Genomic DNA, 21,358 nt, shown 5'->3' with positions numbered 1-21,358 from the left:
GCCTACAATATGTACCTTCAATATTTATTTTTTTAAACTAAATAATCATTTCCTGAGACAAAATGTAAAAAAGTACACAACATATAAATGTAGTTAATTAGTTGTTATAGGACTGCAACAAAAAGTCAATGGAGTTGACAAAAATGAATGACTAAATTAGTTGCCAACACATATAATAATGGATTATCATTATTGCTGGTGGGAGTGTGTTCACCTGTGAATGCATGCATGTGTCTATGTAAGTGTATTGGAGCATAAATCCACCTGGACCGATACATAGAGCAGAGAAGATTTTAAACACGGGTGGTGTGCTTTTTTCCGAGACTAAGGTCTAAATATCTCAGGAAGTACTCTCCAAAATTCAATACAACTCTCAGAAAGCTCTTGTTTGCACCATGACGATTACGGATGTGGAGGTGAGAGTGGCTAGCCATTGGCTAAGCTGACTGTACAATAATATTAGAAATAAATTGAATGTGTTATATAAATTCCCCTGGCCTGGTACAAAAAAATTCACCGCCCTCAATGTTGTCCTGGGTGTAAAATCAAACGATTGAGACTAAAATGATTTTTTTGAACCAGGTCGTGAATAGGGATGTCACGATTACTTGTTTTCACTATTAACCGCGATTTTAAACGGCACAATTAATTATTCGTGAAGACTCCTAAACATCGTCACTTTCCAAAGATTACGCCGGGACCCGGAACCATAGACAGATCAGCGCAACTCGCACGGAACGAAAATAAAGTTACACAAGCGGAAGCGGAGCAGCAGAAGTGAAGTATGGATGAAGAGTTATTCCCCCCCAAAAAGAGGATAAAATCAGCTGTGTGGGATTATTATGGGTACCGCAAAAATGAGGAAGGGGTTATCGTTGACGATGGCTTTCCAGTGTGTAAACATTGCCGAAATAAATCCATTTATTTAATAAAAAATCCCCTGCCCGCAGAGACGGGCTGGGAGCGGGCTCGGACGCGAGGCTGCGCTCCGTCGCGGGCTCTGTTGATGGATTGTACCGTAGACCACTGCTGCTTCTGTTTTACATCCATTATTAAATAAATGGATGTAAAAATAAAAGAGTCTGCTAACTTAACCGCCGTCTTCAACGCTCCGTTGTTTAAAAAACGGCGCTCTTCCGTGTTTATTCTGCTTTGGTTGTTCAGTAAGAAATCAGTGTTTTCTTGTTAGCTGGCACATGTCTTAAACAGTCCTAGAGTAATTTTAAAACCTAACTAGTTTAATGAAATGGTTATGGTATTTCGCAATTCATAATCCTGTTAGTCGAATAATCTTTTAAGTAATTGATTGATAAATTGACTATGAAAATAGTTGTTATAAAACTTAACAACCAGCACCAATGAATGCACCAGCATTCACATTTAAAATAAAATAGAATCAATCTTAAATGAATAAAATAAAACTTGGCTGCAATGTAGCTGAAACTGAAGCTGAAACTGTGCATAGAAACAAAATCTGTGTTTTACATCGTACATCAGCAGCAAATCTAAAGTGAATGGATCAGCCCACGGCCTTGTTTTTTCATGATAACCTATTTCCACATATTTGTCTATCAGGACTGATATCTTATCCTAATATTTGATTGGTGTATATCCAGCTTGAACTAATAGATAAAGGGACATTTCACTTGAGTATGTGGGTGTAGAACCAGTCATCTATATCAGGGTAACCCTCAAAGCTCTTTTTCTTTTCGCTTCAAGATGTTTCACCTTTAAGGCTGAATTATGCTTCTGCGTCAAAACGACGCCGTGTCTACGGCGTGCAGGGCTCCAGACTAACTTTTTCACAGGTAGCACTGGTGCCACCTAGCTTTTCATTTAGTAGCACCAAAACAAATTAGGTAGCACCATATTTTTCATTGCTAACATTAGTGACATTATTAAGCATTAATTAACTGTTTACAGATTAACAATCATTATGTATAGGAAACACATAGCCTACAGTTAGGCTAATTAATGTGATGAGTTAGTTAATAAATTAAAAGTTGGATAATATAATTTATATAAATGCTTAGTAATGTTAATGTACTAACTAATGTTAGGCTAATTAAGGTGACTTTATGGTAAAGTGCATTTTTGCAGCAATATCGCTGCAGAACCAAGAAAATGCTACATTTAGTCTGGGCTACCTCACCCATCAGACAATCTAGCAACAAAAATAAATATAACCATTAATATACAGGACTGTCTCAGAAAATTAGAATATTATGATAAAGTTCTTTATTTTCTGTAATGCAAAAATGTCATACATTCTGGATTCATTAAAAATCAACTGAAATATTGCAAGCCTTTTAATATTTTAATATTGCTGATCATGGCTTACAGTTTAAGAAAACTCAAATATCCTATCTCAAAAAATTAGAATATTCTGGGAATCTTAATCTTAAACTATAAGCCATAATCAGCAATATTAAAATAATAAAAGGCTTGCAATATTTCAGTTGATTTGTAATGAATCCAGAATGTATGACATTTTTGTTTTTTTAATTGCATTACAGAAAATAAAAGAACTTTATCACAATATTCTAATTTTCTGAGACAGTCCTGTAAACTTGCTTGCGTGGTTGTGCTTGAACCACTTCTGAATATCCATCGTTACTTTGTGTTAACGGAGCAGCAGAGAGCAGCGTCTTGCTGCTGCAGGAAACTGCGCGCTGGACGCAAATGAGTGACGGACACTGACTGATTTATGGTACCGCGTTACACCAACGCAGATCTTACGGCGTAGGATACGCGGGGACGGTGCGTACGCCGCGCGTCGCCGCGTACCCGACGCCGTAGATTTAACGCGGAACCATAAATGAGGCTTAACGCGGGCGCATTTATCAGTTTTCTTTTCGTCTTTTCAGCTGAGCAAACACATAAACTGCTTATGCACCCTCGTAGAACCGGGCCTGGGCCTGTCCCTCGTATCTTAACCACGGGAACCGTGCCATTGTTGTTGAAAGCTGTACTTTTTTTTCTTCTCCCCACTCTCCCCCGGGTCTTTCGCCAACCTGTCACTCTCTTCATCAGAAGAAGAAGAATCCGATTCTTGTCGTTCCCTCTGCTAACCATTCTCCTCCTCCTCCACCAGCCTCTGGCACATCTTTCTTCTTAAAATAATCGACTATAGACCGCTTCATACTGCGCTTTGTTTACCTTTTTGAGCGCGCTGCGTGTACGCACGTAACGTGCGCAGACCGTACCAGGTGCAGTCAGACAGAGAGAGAGGAAAATAGGACTCGCAGGAATGAGCCAGAAAGTAAGATTGTATTATCAACCACTCCATTAATGCACTAACACAGCCGAGTGAAAAAAATATATATATTTTTTTTTTCCCACTAGTCCTCTTGCAAGTAGCACCGGTGCGACCTCATTAAATTTTAACTCGCACCTTAATAAATTAGGTCGCATATGCGACCTAATAGGTCGCACTCTGGAGCCCTGACGGCGTGTGGTTTTTGTACACGCAGAGGACACGCCGTCACATGCGCCGTCAGTGACGTGCACCTCCCGAAAATTGTAACTACGCGTCGAGGAGACGCCGACCACACGCAGACCGAGAGGGCTGTGATTGGTTCGTTTGAAAGCGAAGCATTTCCGGTTTCGGGTTTGAATCAGTAGTGAACTTCCAGGGCTTTTTTCTTCGTTTATATGTGATTTTTTTTGTTTTTGTTTTTTGCACAATAGTTGTCCTTATTTCTTTGATTTACTGTGACCGGAAAAAGTCGGATAAACCATTCAGAAAAAGATCGCTAACTAGTGGCCGCGGGGGGTACTGCACCGCGACCAAATGGAGAGACGGAGAACTCTGAACGATTCGTGACGGCGTCACGGGTGCGCCGTGTGCTCTGCGTGTGTGTGACGCAGAAGCATACCCGCACCTTTAAGCGTAATCCGTTATTCAGACTTAAAGAAGAACATCATTAAAATTAAAGCACTGCTGAGGATTGACCATCTAATTGATATTAGATCCCATGTTGACTTCAGACCCAGAAAAAGAACAGTTTGGGAAAATCATGAATCATCAATGTCTAATACTTCCAACTTATTTTATCTGCGTCTGAAACCTACCCCTAGTTAAAGTTATTCTATGCAACTTCCTAGAGCTAGCAAGATTTGAAAGTGGCGCTTCCTCTAAGCCCCGCCCCCCCCCGCCCCCACCCACGAGCGCTCCGTCCAAAGCCACGCCCCCACAAAGACGAACGCACATACGATTATTAAACATTTTGGACAGCACATTTACAGCAAAACTACCCCATGTCTCATTCACCTGTAAGCGAGGCCGGTTTTAGGGGGGGCGGGGGGGGCTGTGCCCACCCAAACGTGCATCCTGCCTGTCTCCATCCCGGAGAGCGGGAGCGCGCTGCCGTGCGCTGCAGGCTCTAAAGCCACGGCTACGCCGTACCCTACGCCGTACCCTACGCCGTACCCTACGCCGTACCCTACGCCGTACCCTACGCCGTACCCTACGCCGTACCCTACGCCGTAGCCTACGCCGTAGCCTACGCCGTAGCCTGCGGCGGCTACGCCGTAGCCTACGGCGTAGCTGCGGGCAACAGAGCCGGTGCACGGCACCGAAGCGCGCTGCCGTGCACCGGCGCTCTCCGCTCTCGCCGTGAGACGCCTACATCCCCACGGACCCCATACAGCTTCCGAGCATGAGCTGCTGCGGCTTTTCACGGCTGCGGCTGTTCACGTGTCCCCGCGGGCTGCTGCTGCTGCTGCTGCTGCTGCTGCAGCAGCAGCAGCGGACTAACGGCTCCCGCTCCCCGGTCACACACAGCGGGACCGAGCTGCTCTGGAAATAACTACATAATATCTATATACTGGGCTCCGTGGCAGAAGGGAGGGAGGGGGTTATACTGGGACACTGTGAGCCCAGGAGAACCCGTGGGAAGTGGACACGGGGGGGGGGGGGAGCTGTAAGCGAGTGCGCGCATGGGACAGGGCGGGGGGGCGTGGTTTAAAATGAAGACATCTGATTGGTTCTTTCCCTTCCTGGACCTGGACCAATCCATATCATTCGGACCGAATGGGGGGGGCTTAGAGGTGCCTCTTTCAAATCTTGCTAGCTGATCAGGGATCAGGGATTTGTTGCATAAAATACCTTTAAAGGGACTTTACACAGATAAAACATAGGCAGATCACCACGGCATAGCTAACATTACTGTGTATTCCTATTTTAATATCTTCTCAACTAAAATAAAAAGCCCACTGATGTTTGTTATATGTTGGTCTTTTCATTGTGCTGCACTTGTGCAAAAATATGTTGTGAACCACCAGTGTTAAAAGTGCATCACCATAAATAACGTATGAAATGTTATTCAGTCTTTGCAGTGCAGTCATTTTCCCACTATGAGAAAATGTTATTAAATATATAAATTTTAATAATTATCAAGATGATTATTCAAATGAGTTTAGTAAAAATAAGATGAATTACAAGAATAAATTATGAGGGAGATGACTGAAATGTGCTGCTACTGTGCTAGCAAGGCGTCGTCATCTAGGAACTTTTATGTTTACAACTGTTAAAAAAATAAATAAATAAAAAATGTCCTTACTTTGTAATAAATAATTAAGCCTGTCAGAATGCTTTCAGACTACTCCCCCTCCTGGGGAAATTTTGTAATCCCACAACCTGGTTTGCAAGTAATCACTAAGAGTCAGTGTGTTATGTTGTTATATAGCACCTGGATACATATTTCATTTGATAAAACCAGTGTTATTTACAAAAATTAAGCATTTTAAATATAAGAAGATAATTTCAGCTTATAAATAAAGTTAAACTGATCATTTATTGCTGATTTCCATATTCAGCAGTTTTATTCATTGAGAGCAACGCTGATGGTATGGATTGCTAGAATAGTGACCATCAGTTGTACACTACCTTTCATGATGCCTGATGGGGTATATTGAGTGTGACAACAGTATTCACTACATGTTAGGATTACAAACTGGTGACAGTGGAATTGTAGTGGGCATCAGAGTGATTAGGGAGGGATTTCTGACACCACCATTGATTTCTGTAATGAAAGTATGTTCAGTTTCAGCAAAAAATGTGGATGCAAATCATAAAAGGAACACAAGTAGTAGATATGTATGAATGAATAAAGGCAGTTAATGTATCCTCCTTTTAATTTTCAGGTCACAAGACTCAAGTCGATCTTCACCAGGTGCCCTTTGGCAAGTTGACCTGAAGTTAACTCACTTGGACTGGAACCCTAAAGCAACCCTGATACACTTTCAGGGTCAGTACCGCACCATATGTGAACTTGACTACAATATCTTGCATGGAGAAATTCAGAACATACCAAAGAAAAAAGCTGTGTTGGAAATCGGAGAATTTTGTCTTGTGGAAGATTTGACTTCAGCTCGCTGGTTCAGAGGAAGAGTTCAGAATCGAAAAGAGGATTTGTTCGATGTTTTCCTTATAGATCATGGTAATGTCTTGAGTGTGGACATTACCCACATATCTGCCTGCTCCAAGGATCTATTCAGCCTTCCTCCAAAGATAGTGTGTGGCTTCATTTCAAATGTGCTGTTGTTTCCGAATAGTTCTCGCTCTGTAGTTGAGAAGTACTTCTCAAGCCAAATAGGCAGAAATGTCGTATGCTTTATACAAGCCGTGTTTCCTCATAAAATTCTCTTATTGGAAGCCCCTGACTTCAGCAGTGATCTCATTCGACATGGATTCGGAAGGCATGTAGACACAAATACTTTCCTCTTCTTAGTTGGGATGCTGACAGAGCTGCCACTGACACACAACATAGGCCTTCCCATCAAGAAGCCAAGAGGACAAGAGTTTTTCCTCAAATCATCCGGACGGCAGAGTTTTATAGACTTCTTGTCCGTCTGTGGACCTACATTGACTTGCGGGATACAAGCTAAAGTGCGCGTAACTGCTGCTTCCAACCTTGGACAGTTTTACTGTCAGATGGTCAGTTCGGAGGAAAGTCTCCGGCAGATGTCAAAGAAGTTGGCTATGATTTATGAGTTCAGATCCGAAGAACAGGAGAACCTCAGTGAACTTGTTGCAGCTAAAGGAAAGGATGGGAAATGGTACAGAGGCTTTCTGCAGTTTTTCCCCGAGAACTCCCCAGAACAAATGAGAGTTTTGTTCATTGACTACGGATTCTTTGAGTCTGTCAGTGTTAACAACATCCGCAGATTGCCAGCTGATTTTTATTCGGCGCCTGTCATGGGAATCCCATGCTCGTTCTCAAGTGTGATCGATCAGGGTACAGCAATGAAAAGTCAGCAGTTGAGTTTCCTCAAAGCAGGTTTGCTTGGTGCAGTTTTGGTTGTGCAGATCGATAGTTTCAGTGAAGATCACTATTTGTACAGTATCACTATAACTGGGGTTGAAGAGGAGCATGTGGAACAGCCAAAAAGCACCCATAAGCAACTCACTGAGCAAGTTGCTGATGCTGAAGAACCGGGGCCTGAAGATGGCTATTCATTCTACGAGATGACGGTTAGCAAAGCACTGGGTGAAGTGCTAGAAGCAGCGAAAGTGCAAGCCGGCTCGGTCTTTGAGGGTTATGTTGAACATGTACAGCATCCCAACCACTTTTGGGTCACAACACAAAACCGCAGTTGTGAGTTTCGGGAAATGATGACCAAAATGGCTGATCACTTCAGTCAAGTGAAGCTGGACGAAGACATACTGGTGAATCCGAAGCCGGGGGCAAAGTGCTGCGCCCTTTATGAGGAAGACATGCACTACTACAGGGGTGTAGTGATAACCCCCCTTAAATGTGGAGCTGAAGTCCTTTTTATTGACTTTGGAAACATTGCAAAAGTGCCCCACATGGTGATCAAGAACATACCAGAGGCATTCGCCAACAAATCAGGATTTGGGATTTGTTGTAGTCTGGCTAATGTTTTTCCTTTTGAGGACTTCTGGCCCAGCACCACATGTAACTCTTTTAGAAAAGCTGTGGCAAACAAGGTGTTGCTAGTTCATGTTCTCCAGGTGAGAAAAAATAAACTTGTTGTTGACCTCTTTGAGAAGGGAAGTGAAAAGAGGATATCTGAGATTTTCAACTTTCCTGAGGTAGCGTGGCACTTTCCTGTTGAGCCTGTGGTGCAAAACGAGATGGATGCAACAGAGAGAAATAGGCCCCGACAGTCCAGCCTGAGAGGAAACACACCGGTAAGAGGAAAGCAAGAGCAATGGGAGGTTTGTGAAGAGAAAGAGGTGGTGTGCAGAAATGAAATAAAAAAAGTCCAAGGCCCTCCTGGCTTCAGGCCTTTGACTATCAAACCTGGATGCGAGTTTGCAGTATGCTGCCCTCAAATAACATCTCCATACGACTTCTGGTGCCAGCCTCTAGAAAAAGCTCCAGCTTTGCAGAAACTGATGGATGAAGTTCAGCAGTATTACGAAGCTCAAACAGTCCCGCTCCAGGCTGGGGATCTGTGTTGTGTCGCCAAGTATCCTCAAGGTGGAAAATGGTACAGGAGCTTCATTCTGGGATACCAGCAGGATTGTGTCAAAGTTCTACTAGTTGACTATGGATTTATTATCCAAGTGAGAAGGCCCAATCTTCAGGGAATATTGCCGGAGCATGTTTTGTGTTTGGAAGGACAAGCATTCAGGTGCAGTTTTCAGACCCTAATTGAACCTTCAGATCTCCAAAACTGCAGTGTCTGGAATCTTGAGGCCCGTAACGTGTTGAAAGACTTTGTACTCAACAACACTGGCAGTTTAAAATGCCAAGTCACCTCCCAGTTAAATGTGAAAAACAAAGGGCTGTGCAATATTGTTTACCTCTACAGCGCCCAGCAGCGTGTCACGGATGCACTTATAGAACAGGGCCATGCGATAAACGCAGCAGCTTCGACGATGCAACAGTCAACGGTGAATCCTGAGTCCTTTGTGTACTCCTCATTTGATCTGGAACCTGGGAACCAAGAAAAAGTTTACGTCACACACGTCAACAGTCAGTGCGAGATCTACTGCCACCTCGACAAAAACAGCGACATCATTGAAGAGCTTGAAATGAAAATCTCAGAGGAGAGCCGAAGGTTGATGCAAGACGGCGGCAGAGCTGTTGTACAAAAGCTGTGCTTGGCCAAATATTTTGATGGCAAATGGTACAGGGGTGTGGCGTTGCCTGCTCCGTCGCCGCTGTATGTCAGCGTGTTTTTTGTGGATTATGGAAACACAAAAATATCGGAGAAAAACAAAGTCATGTTTATTCCCAGGGACTGTGTGGATTTGTTGCTCACACCGATGCAGGCTGTGAGATGCAACCTCAGTCTAGTCCCCAAAGAGCTGTACGCAGACGTCAAAGACTGGCTGAGTGGCGCCGTGCTTAACAAGTTGGTGAAAGTCGTCATACGAGGAAAGAACGATGATGGTTCATTTGATGTGGAGCTGTTTGATGGAGAGACTAACGTTAATGAGAAGGTAAAGGAGCTCGTTCTCAGTCTCTCACATAAACCGACAACTGTTCTGGCCAGCGATGGCAAAGTTGAGACAAAAAAGAAAGGTCAGGACACGGGAAGCACCAAGCCGGCAAAAAAGTGGAAGCGTCCTCACAAAGGGCAGAATTCAACCACTGCACGCACACAAAAGATGAACAAGAACACACAAGTAAAACAGCCGAAAGAGAATGCAAAGAGCTCTGCTCCAGGAAAAGCTTGCACACGGTCCAAGGTAAAACAACAAAAGGGGAACCAGGATGCAAAGTCCAGAGAGGTAACGGGAGTTTCCCAGCCCTCATGTTTCCTCCACAAGAACATTTGTCCAGGGTCCAGGACCAGATGTTACGTGTCCCATATCGACTCCGTTTGCAGCTTTTTCCTGCAGTTGTCAGAGGATGAGCCTGCCATCTTGAAAATGGCCGAGGATCTTAACTCAAGTGTCTTCAAGGCCTCCCTGCAGACAGCCACATCTTTGAGGATTAATGATATGGTGTTGGCTGAGTTCGAGGAGGATGGTGGGCTGTATCGTTCAGTTGTAAAGAGCAAGAAAGACGATTCCTCTTTCAGAGTATCGTTTGTGGACTATGGGAATATGGGTGCTGTTGGGAAGGAAAAGATCTATCTTCTACCTAAGGAGTATCAGTCTCAACCAAGATTCAGTATACCATGCTCACTGCTGGACTCAGGCGCTCACAAGAGTGCCGCTGCTTTCATCGACGCTGTGATGGAGAGGCCACTCATGGTTGACTTTGTTAGCCAAAATGGGATTTGGTGGCATGTCAAGATTGAGATTCTGGATCAAGATGGTGGACCCGATGCCATGCCTGAAAGCAAGACCGGGTCTCCTCCAAGAGTACATAAAGCAGAAGAGAAAGTGAGACCCTGTGAAGAGAGTTTACCAGAAAGCTTCCAGAATGAGATGCCTGTTGAATCGGTGTCGGCACTCGTGTGTGAAGATGTGACGCCCCCGTCTCCACCCGTCCAGCTGCCAACCAAACCCAGGGTCAAACTTTACAAACACCTCAGGCAAAGACCCACGAGAAGCAAGACGCAGGTGAAGGAAGCATCATCTGTCAAAGTAAAGAGAGGCTTCACAAGCGTCCTCTCGCCCCTGATGATTCGAGCCCGAGACATAGAAAATGGAACGATTTTGTCCATCCAGACTGATGGTAGTTTTTACGTCAGACTCACTAAGACCAATAACTTGCTAACTGTGTTGGAAAGACACATAGCTGACAATCTAAACGAGTGTGATGCGATTGCTGGAGAGGATATCAAACAAGGCCTCAATTGCTTAGTCCAGGTACAGAACAACACGTGGCAGAGAGCTGTTGTACAGGATATAGATGGAGAAAACATCCAGGTCCTCCTCGTGGATCATGGAATAATAAAAGACATCCCAGCTGGCTCTATTCAACAACGGTGCAGTGGCCTCACAAAGTTCCCAAACCTTGCAGTCTTGTGCAGAATGAGCTTTCCTGGGTTCGGGGAGGGAGAAGGTCCTCACACTTCCTGGTGTGAAACTCTAAAACCAATAATCGGCACAGAAATCACGCTGGTGTTTGTGCGTTATTCTGAGGCTCGTGACCTCTGGATGGTTGAGATAAAAATGCGTGGACTGGTTCTTCTCCAGCAAACAAAAGCCCCACAACACCAAAATGAAACGAAGCTCCCACTTTCTGCTGAAACCCAAAGTGAGTGCTCGGAAAAAGAAGCTCCCTCAGACACAAGCCCTCCTCCGCAGCTTTTCTTTGCCCCTCTTGACACGAACAAAGCATACTCTGGTGCTGCTGCCGCAGTTACGACTCCCTCCGAGTTCTGCGTTGTTGTCGAAGATTTGTTCCTCACCATGAACCAACTGTCCATCATGTTGGACGACCTGCCTGGAGAGATGCCTTCTCTCCCCGAGGCCCACCTCGTCCCAGGCAACTGCTGTCTGCTAAAATCGCCCTGTGGGGACAAGTGGTGCAGGGCTGAGATTGTAAATGCAGACACCAGAGTTGTCCTGAACCTTGTGGATTACGGCTACTGTGAATCCGTGCCACTTCACGACCTCTGCCAGCTAAAGACGCTTCCGGTGGAACTAAGTAAACTCCCCAAAACAACCTACGCCTGCGCCCTGAGAGGGGTGAAACCGGCTGGTGAGGATGACCAGTGGGCCGATGAGGCCACGGTCTTCTTCCAGCAGTGTTTGTACCAGAAGAACCTCCAGATCTTTTTCAGGGAGCCTGTGCCTCACTCCCACTGGCAGGTGGACATTCTCTCAGAGGGAGTCCATGTTGCCAAGGAGCTGGTGGATGCTGGACATGCCACCTATGTAGTCAGGTATGAGCTTACAATTTTACTTCATTTAACATGCATTTAGAGCAAAAGATGGAAAATAAACTCAAGACAAGTTTTTCATGTCAATGAACAGGCACACATTATAATTAGTCGTCTGTTCCACAAAATATATGAAGCTGTTCTCACTTCTACAACGTGAGTGTTTGGATGTTTAAGATGTTTACATTTGGATTATTGTCACATTCAGCTCCCCCCCCGTAGAAAACGTTGGCCGCTGACGGACCAGGGGACAAGATGTCGGTCAATACTGGACCTTGATCAAGATGATGTAAGAAAGGCTTGAAGATAATCTTTTGAGGTCATAAAACACCTCATGCTAAGATCATTTCATTACATCTGAAGTTACTAATGCATCATTGCTTGTTTAGGGAATGTTTTTAGTTTGCAGGGCCCCACACCTGATGACGAGTCACCCCTGAATAATTCTGATTTGTCTGTTTGTCGCTGATCTGCCGTTACTGGTATTGACACCGCAGCCGTGGGTTTACGTCTTACTGATCTGTTACCGGCGTTGGGTTATGAGCTGTTTGGAGACTTCAGGCCTGACTCTTAACTTTTCTTTCCCAATGAAACAATAATTTTTTAATCAAAATGTGTTTTTGATTTGATTTTAAGAAAGAAAAAAAAAAGGAAACAATTCTGCACTAGGATTCAACGCTTTAATAAATTAGATGAAATCTATCAGTGGAGACTGAACAGGCATAGAAAGTGGGGAAAAAAAAAAAAAAAAAAAAAAAAAAAATATATATATATATATATATATATATATATATATATTTCAGTTCACTTCAAATTCAAAAATATTTTATTAATTCCCAAAGGGAAATAAATTTAAATGTCATAGCTCACATACAGATTTGAAATGGATGGATGGACCTTGTGGATGTTTCCTCCTGATATCGGATCGATGCGTACCTAATCTGCCTCAGCATTAGTGCATAGTTGCAGTCGGGTTTTTAACTGATTTATTCCTTCTCTTTGGCTTCTCACATGGTTCGTGTGCATTTCTGTCACCCTGTGGGCAAGATAAACTTTATGCTTCAAGCCCAGACCTTTTCGGTCAAAATAATCACAATGTTGACCAGGGAAAAACCTGTGTTATCTTGTTTGTTGATTTTTATGTTTGTGATTGACCGAAATAAATATTAACTAACTAACTAACCTTGTGGGTGCTCAGAGTGGAGGATTGCCCCACAGTGAAGGTGGAATCTGTTGAGTTCTGTAGGGTGGGGTGAATAGGATGAATGGGATTATAAAATAACTGCATCATGAATCGGGCTGAATTGGTCTGTATTTATTGGCGTGTAGTAGATTTGAGATGGCTGGCTTAATTGGCACTCTAAAAATTTAATTCATTAAATTTAACTGAATTATGTTTAACTGGATGAAACCAAATGTTTTAGAGTTTAAGCGAAACACACCATTATGTGCAAGCACTGACTCAAGAGTAGACGGTATCTAACGTGAATGTTACTTTGAGAGCGGATCCTTAAAAATTGAGCAAGCTCTAAAGGACTGTTCTGTCTTCTTTCGCCTGTTTTCCTATTTACAAAAATTATCTTCAGATTGTTTTTCTTAATATTTTGTATTCATTGTAGTCGTGCTATTTGATTCAACAGAGTTGACAGTAAACTGATATACATATATGTATATGTATATACAGTAATCCCTCGCTATATCGCGGTTCTCCTTTCACGTCTCGCTGCTTCACAGATTTGCATTGTGCATCGTGTTCTGAATTCTGATTGGCTAAATAGTCTCCCTGCATCTTCACTTCCTGTGTCAATAACGTTGGTCGCTTAGCAAAAATGCTGAGAACGGCCAATGAGCTTCAGCGAGCAGCTCAAAAACGGGACCCTTTGATGAATCGTTCATTACAGTCTCAAATATAATCCATGGTGGCATGTCGGTTTATAAGAATCTTTTTGTCCAGAAGAAAAAAGCGACAACAACTGACGACCCATAACTATGTTCTTCTCTCGAAAAAACACCTGCACCGCGGGCTTTAGAAGAAAAAGACGCTACAGAGCGAGTCAGGATGCAGCGGCTCAGAAGAGCAGGGAAACACGTGCCAGTCACAATTTGTCCTACTGTACTAATTATATATTTTTTCATAATCATTTTTCATTTTCTCTCGTTCAAATCCAATAAGTCGGGGTCGCGGTGGGGCGGGGCTGATCTCCACAATTTGAAGTCTTGTATAATAACAAGATAATAACTTCGGGGATTTCACTAATCACTATTCTTTTTGGAACGTAACCCCCACGAAAAACCAGGGGTGTGTGTGTGTGTGTGTGTGTGTGTGTGTGTGTGTGTGTGTGTGTGTGTGTGTGTGTGTGTGTGTGTGTGTGTGTGTGTGTGTGTGTGTGTGTGTGTGTATATATAGATATAATTTTTTTTTAAATGTCAGTTTTGCAGTATTACCTTAACGTACTATCCATAACAATTTTCACCATACAGTAGCACAAAAACTAAATTAGGACCAGAAGATAAACGATGTGTAGATTTGCACTGTAACACTTTGTTTTTAATTTGTTGTGCAGCAGGTTTCCTGACGTGGAGGCGGCCTCCTCTGACGAGCATCACATCATCACCATAAAGATGCCACTGAACAACTTTGAGTTTCTGCTGTTCCTTTAAATGTTGTATTTAAGCTTAGTTGTATTGATATATAGGTTAATTTGTCATAATTTGATACATTATGCCAGTTGATCTGTTTTGGTTTTTTTTTCGCCCCAAAGTGCATGTGGTCTTGACATTCATATAAATAGGATATTTTCATCATTTAGTATGTTTTTCTAAATGTTCAAACGCTTGTTTTTGTTAAAATATGGTCGTTGTAGGTCTTTATGTGGTCAGCTGGTTCTTGACATTCATATAAATAGGATATTTTCATCATTAAGTATGTTTTTTTTTTTAAATGTTCAAACGCTTGTTTTTGTTAAAATATAATTCAAATATATGATCCAAGAACAGAAAATCTGTTGTTTTTTGTTTGTCATATATTCTCTTTACTGTTGAACAAGTTCTTCATGGTGATATAAATATAAAAGTTAATTAAAGCTGCGAGCAGCGTTGACCGGGCCCTCGATCGGGCTCCCAGGTGTCCCCGCATTCCTGGGTCAATATCACTACAAAAGTACCTTTGGTGTCCCCATCAAAGCCACCAAATCAACATAAATATGTTTAGAAAACAAAACCCTTCTGAGGTTCTGGAGTGAATGACCAAATGTTTGCACACAAATGTAAAATTGACGTTATCATTATTATAGCAACCTTAAAAGTCAATATTGCAAACTTCTGCTACAGATTGTTAAAGCTTTTGCTGTCATGTTATAAATGTGTAAAACTGTTATTGACATTTCCTGATGCCAACAGGTGCTACAGCCGTTCCTGCATATACCAGTGTAGACGTGTTCAGGCTCAGACTACAGTCATACACATCAGTTGTGGACCTGATCAGAGTATGGCTGAGTTACAGCTAATTTCTCTTTCCGGGCGAGTCTTTGAAATTACCTCCAAAAACGAAGCAGAAATATAGGATGTCCGCAGGCATCTAGCAGACAGTGGGATGATCATAGGGGCGGGGGGAGGGTTGCAGGTCAGCATGACAGTTTTGCAATTTAGCGTGTATGTAGATTGTACAAACAAAGTGTTGAGTCAATCTGATCAAATTTCTAGGAGACGTTCAAGTACGAGAAACTCGTGAAAAATTACATATGTCTTTTTTCAGTTTTAATAGAATATTATTCTATTAAAATGCAGGACTTCCTGTGTGAGGTAGAAGATGGTTCCGAGACTTTTTGTAGGTCTTCATCTGATATACATCAGACACATAAATGTAAATGTCACCGCTGTAGGTGAAACCGTATTGTGGGGCCAAAAGCATTGTCAGAAGTGGGATTCGAACCCACGCCTCCAGGGGAGACTGCGACCTGAACGCCAGGCAGGTGCCTTCGGATCGGCCGGCTGGAAAGTTGATTAATGTTGACCATTGACCAATGAGACGGCTGGAAAGTTGATTAATGTTGACCATTGACCAATGAGACGGCTGGAAAGTTGATTAATGTTGACCATTGACCAATGAGACGGCTGGAAAGTTGACGCGCTTTGTACCCCCGAAATAAACCCAGAGAGAAAGCGAGAGAGAGAGAAATTCTTCAGAAAAATTATATTAATCAAACTAAGCCCTTAACAACCGGTTTCTGCCACGAGAGCAGTGGACGTTTAGAAGTAAACTAAAAAAAGATCTACACTGAGAAAAAAATGGGCTACGTCCGAAACACGGTCAAAATATGTCTGTATGCCTGCAGTTTTTCAATAAAGTTTGGACAAAAAAAAAAGAGTCTGGGATCTTTATGCCCTCTAGTGGTCAAATGTTGGGAACTGCAGTTTTTATTATGTGTGTGCGTGTATGTGTATGTATGTATGTATATATATATATATATGTATGTATGTATGTGTGTATATATATATATATATATATATATATATATATATAGGCTATATATAATATAATTTATCTTTATTTCCTTCCATGTGTTCCCTCTGGTCGTACCATCTGAAGTTTACCTTCCCTCTGACTTAACTTACTTTTAATGCCAAACGGACTCATGAGTCCTGTATGTGCACGTCAATAATAATTCCACCGACTGGAAGCATTGAACTAAACCAAGTTGGATGTTGAAATGTTTTAATGTCTCAAAGACTTACCATACGTATTATTTTGAGGCCCATTGCAATAAAAGACAACATAAAAACAACAAATGTTTTATGACAAATAATAATCTACACAGGAATTTAAAAATATTTTTCATTTATTTATTGATGTTAACAATCAAAGGCTTATCATATAAATTGCGTCAGCTCTCATTGTGTCATAAAAAACAAAACTCTGTCTAAACCTTCTTGCTTGTGTTGTTTTCTCAGATGTAAGTCGCTTTGGATAAAAGCGTCTGCTAAATAACAGAAGTAGTAGTAAACCAGTGTTGAAAAACACGTATCCATTTTGTTCTTATTATTTTCGTTGGTAAATTAGTAAAGTTAAATTGTAACCGCGAGAAGGAACTATCCGTAGAGCCGTGAGTTCTACCGGAACTCCAGATTGTAACGCCCGGCTGAAGAGCGGAGGGTTTGAGCGGACGGACCACGGTGAGCAGGAGGACGGTTCTGTTGTTTACTTTCTTTTTCCTCTTCAACAATGTCTAAAGTTAATCACCTGAGAGAGTTTATCGATCAGCGACTAACAGCAGCTGCTGCAGAAATATTCTCAGTGTTTGAAAAAACCATCTTGGAGTATGAAGAAGAGCTGGACCGTCAGCGCAGACTGGTGGAGCTCGCCTGGAAACCGGAGATAAAACTACACAGAATCGACCTCCCACAAGAACATGTGTGTAAGGTGGAGGAGGACGGGGTTTTCAGTGAGCAGCACCTGGATAACCTGGAGAGGAGCTGCAGCCCGGACCAGGAGGAACCAGGAGAACTGGAGGAAGACTCCAGCATTCAGGAGAAGCAGCAGCAGATGAAGCAGGGGATGAAGCAGGAGATGAAGCAGGGGATGAAGCAGGAGATGAAGCAGGAGCAGGTAGAGGCGGAGGTCTCATTGGACAATGTTGCTGATGTGAAAGTCGAAAATGGTGAACCAGGACCAAACCGTGGCCAGCTGCTGTTGCACACTTCTCCTGAAGCTCAAAACAAAGATGAGGAAGGAACTGAAAGTTTACGCTCAGGCTCCAGTAAAACTGCAGATCTGGAGTCAATGAGACGACACAGTGACCACGGAGACGCTACTGTCCCGTCAGACAGCATCTGTAAATCAAAGCTGACCAGCACTCACACGGTGGAGAAGGTATTTTCTTGCATCACTTGCGGGAAAGAGTTCAGTAGAAGTCATATTTTAGTGAATCACATGAAGATCCACACTGGAGAAAAGGAGTTCCTGTGCAACACCTGCGGAAAATCGTTTAGAAAATCATCAACGCTCAAGTCGCATGAAATGATCCACACGGGCGAGAAGCCCTACGTCTGCAAAACATGTGGAAAAGGTTACAGGCAAAGCAACGCCCTGCTGGTTCACTCGAGGACCCACACCGGCGAACGGCCATACCAGTGCAACACCTGCGGAAAAACCTTTCCTAAATTATCAACTCTTAAACGCCACATAGCCACACACACGGTCAAGAAGTGCAATTCAATTCACTTTTATTCATATAACGTCTAATATAAAAAAAGTTGTCTCTAGGATCTATTATTACATAAACAATGGCAGGTAAAAACTCCCATAGTGAGAGAAAAACCTTAAGCCAAACAGTGGCAAGAAAAACTCCCCTTTAGGAGGGAAGAAACCTGGACCAGGAACTGGATCATAAGGGGGGGACCCTCCTGCCGAAGGCCAGAGTGGGGGGTCGGGGACGTCAGCAGCACACATCAGGCAGGTGGAAGGTGCAGGTCAGCACGCAGCTCCTGAAGCTCTGGCCTGCAAACATGCACAAAACAGAAAAAAGGGGACCAGCACAAGAAACTACAGGAACGATGGACAAAAATGATGGCTATGAGATATTTATGCGAGTGCAAGACGTGCAACCAGGATTTTAGCCACAGAGTTGATTTGGCGAGTCACATGAAGAATCACCCAGAGAAGTCTGGTGATTGGTAACAAATGAAGCTCATGTCGTTGTCCTCCGGGAGCAGCTGTCCCTCCTGTCTGACCCGCAGGAGAAGAGACCTGCAGAAGTGCAACCACCACCTGCTGTGGCTGATGAGCCTAATCCCCTTCCCCACAAAGGTTGCAGGTTCATGTACTTTTTTCGTGTACTTTTTTTTTTTTTTTTTAAAGTTCTGCATTGAGGTTGTTTGAATCCCTGCTCCTTTTTAAAATCGTATCTGTTGCTGTTGGTCTCCACGGTGCAAATAAAGAATTGTTAGTAAAAAAAAAAAAAAACACTGTACAATCTTGTTTTTCCACCAAACCCCTTCAAAAGTACCAGAGGAATCTGGATTAGTTTTTTCTTTATATTATTTAATTGAATTTGTTCAGTCAGACCCAACAGAGACTTGTTATTTTGAACAATGTGCAATTATCAACATGCACTAACTTTGAGAGCCACATTTGCACACTCGCACACACTTATCAAACATACACGCTTATAATCAAAAACCCCATGTAAATGAGCATTAGGTTAAAATTAACATCACTTTTTGTCCTCTCTCTTAAATGTGTACCTGCACATATTTTTCAACATTATGTAATGTTGAATAAATAAAGCACTAAGTTTAAGAACCATGTGACTTTCTTCCCTTCCACAGACACGAGGCCCCGGGGCCCGACTCCAGCCCTCAGAGCACACGACCATCACACTTCAAGAGTCCAGAGACCTCATTTGCTCGGTTTTACAGCTCCAAATCTAAAATCAGTACTTTACATGAACAAGCTAATGTGTTAAGCTGCAATGACAAAGAACACTTGCACGACATACTGTTGAAAAATTTGTTTTTATTAATGATTTACAAAAGGCTAAACATGAAACCATTTAAATGATTCAGTTCATTTTGAATCCTAAAAGGAAGTTGTGGGTGAAGGAGGAGCATGAGTCTGTTTATTTTTCTAACAGGTCAATTATTTATAACAGCATCTTTTCTCGCCACACAGAATTTGTTTGACCTCCTGGAGAGAAAAATAAGATCAGTTTACACACAGGATGAAGCCACTCCAACTGCAGCCAAGAGAGCCTCAAACTTAACTGAAGTGTTTTCCTTTTTGGTCACAGAGACTGGAAATGGTGTGTGTGCATGTGTGTGTGCGTGTGTGTACTTTCACAAGTCTGGTGTTCCAAACATCTGGATCCCTGCAGCTACAGCTGATGTTAAAGCAGAACCCGGTCTCAAAAGCAGAAAATACTGATGAATAACCACGTACAAGAGGTCCAAAGTGGCATCCACTTCTAACAGTCTGCATGTACATATTCAATATTAAAATATGTGGAAGTATGGTTTTTTTCCCACAATGTTTGAAATAAATATATGTAAAGCAAACAAGCACTTGAAGAATAGTTGTTATTTCTTTTATTATTATTATAATAATCGTGAAAAACCAACAATCACACAGAGCGAGTTCCTTTCTCTGGCTGGAATTTAGGGTACAATCGCTCAAATTCATTTCACACGACTCCGCAAAAAAAAAAGACTGTTCCTTTAAAAGAAGATAAAATAAAGTTGGCTGAGAAAAACACTTAAAATTTTCGAACTCCACTGATAGGAAGAAGGCGTGGGGTTATTGGGGTTTCTTGTCACCAAAATGCTGTAAATCACTTTAGTTTTGCAGTTTTCTTCTCTTTTAGTTACCTGGCAGGTTTCTACAGTAGTTAAAGTGTGAGACAGTTGTGGACCGGAGTATTTACAGTAACGCTGTGCACTTAAAGAGCCGTCTCTGGACTGAATAATCCTCTACTGGAGAATCTTTCAGTTCCTCTAAAACATTACCAAAGAAAAGAAAAAAAAAAAAAAGAAATACCATGCTTTCTTTCCTGCTACAGAATGAAACAACAGTGTTTCCACTCACTGAGTTAATATATATATTAAAGAAATGGGAGAAAAACCCCAGTAAAATAAAAATAGACTGGTCTGGATGTCTTCTGCTGGCAAAAAGGAATTAAAAGTGTGAAAACAACATGAAGCAGAACAAAGCATCAAATAACAGCATAAAATTGTTCATTTTTTCCATTAAGCTATTTAAAAAAAAATAAAAATGAGAATAAACCTCTCTCCGTCCCCCGTCCCCCGCAAACTATTTCACAAAGAAAAATATATCCCCCTTTTGTAGTGTGATCCTCAAATTCTCACTAGATATAATTAAAACTTTGTACAGTGCTTCACCATTATATATCTCTGACAGATTTGAACGAGGGGAGGAAATGTTTCAGCTATAGATGTCGCTACGTAAAAAAAGTGAATGCTCAAGTTATGTGAGGAGTTAAAAATAGAAATTAAAAAAAAAAAAAACAGATGAGGGGAGGCGGCTGAGGACAGAAACAGGGAGACAGTCAGTGTTGGGAGGGCTAGTGCCGGCTCTCTCCACGGGGGGTTCGTTTCCCAGGAACACCCCAAGGCGGCCGTGGCGGCGGCGGCTTTCAGGCGGCGCTGGGAGACGGAGGGCTCGTCTACTTGGTGTTGAGCTCGTTCTCCAGCTCCATGAGTTTGCGGGAAGCCTTGACCTTGTTGGAAACCTCCTTCCCCTGAGAGAAGAGACGCTGGCGCTCCCTGAAGGGCAGGCTCTCCGGATTGCCGCTGGGGATCGTGTTCTCCTGCTCTTGACTGGGGACACACAATCACACAGTCACACACTCGGACCAGAGCCACGTCAGGCTGCAGCGTCTACAACAGGCTGAGGGATGTTGCTTTAAGGTAAAGAACAACGTGAGGTTGTTGGTGCTGGAGAACCAGCGTCCAGGCAGCAAGGCCCTCGGTCCAGAAAACAGGTTCTAATAATCAAATCTCTTTGCTTTTAGAGTTTTGGTTTAAACATTTTACCGACAAGCATCAAAATTCAAACATGTCGGGGCCTTTAACAACTCCTGCAGTGGCT

At 42.6% G+C, this 21,358-nt stretch overlaps 2 protein-coding genes across 19 annotated transcripts in view; one reads left to right on the top strand and one right to left on the bottom strand.

Moving 5' to 3' along the window:
* Window positions 1-6,142: 6,142 nt before the first annotated feature.
* tdrd15 (tudor domain containing 15) lies at window positions 6,143-18,603 on the top strand (the record flags this gene model as incomplete). Its single annotated transcript, XM_061746957.1, has 3 exons — window positions 6,143-6,269; window positions 6,735-11,755; window positions 18,020-18,603. Coding segments are annotated over 3 exons (5,208 nt in total), but the record flags the coding sequence as incomplete, so codon positions are not given.
* Window positions 18,604-19,256: 653 nt separating this feature from the next.
* The window catches only part of afdna (afadin, adherens junction formation factor a), a 106,602-nt gene continuing 104,500 nt past the window's right edge, over window positions 19,257-21,358 (bottom strand). For 17 of the 18 annotated variants that reach the window (XM_061746709.1, XM_061746717.1, XM_061746718.1 and 14 more), the window contains one exon: window positions 19,257-21,087. In XM_061746709.1, coding sequence (XP_061602693.1) covers window positions 20,934-21,087 — 154 coding nt within the window. In that variant the 3' untranslated portion in view covers window positions 19,257-20,933. The remainder of the gene's footprint in view (window positions 21,088-21,358) is intronic. The other variant, XM_061746721.1, reaches the window with a different exon arrangement.

The sequence above is a fragment of the Cololabis saira genome, chromosome 18 (assembly GCF_033807715.1).
Source record: "Cololabis saira isolate AMF1-May2022 chromosome 18, fColSai1.1, whole genome shotgun sequence".
NCBI classification, from domain to species: domain Eukaryota; kingdom Metazoa; phylum Chordata; class Actinopteri; order Beloniformes; family Belonidae; genus Cololabis; species Cololabis saira.
This window is presented reverse-complemented; position numbering and strand designations above follow the sequence as displayed.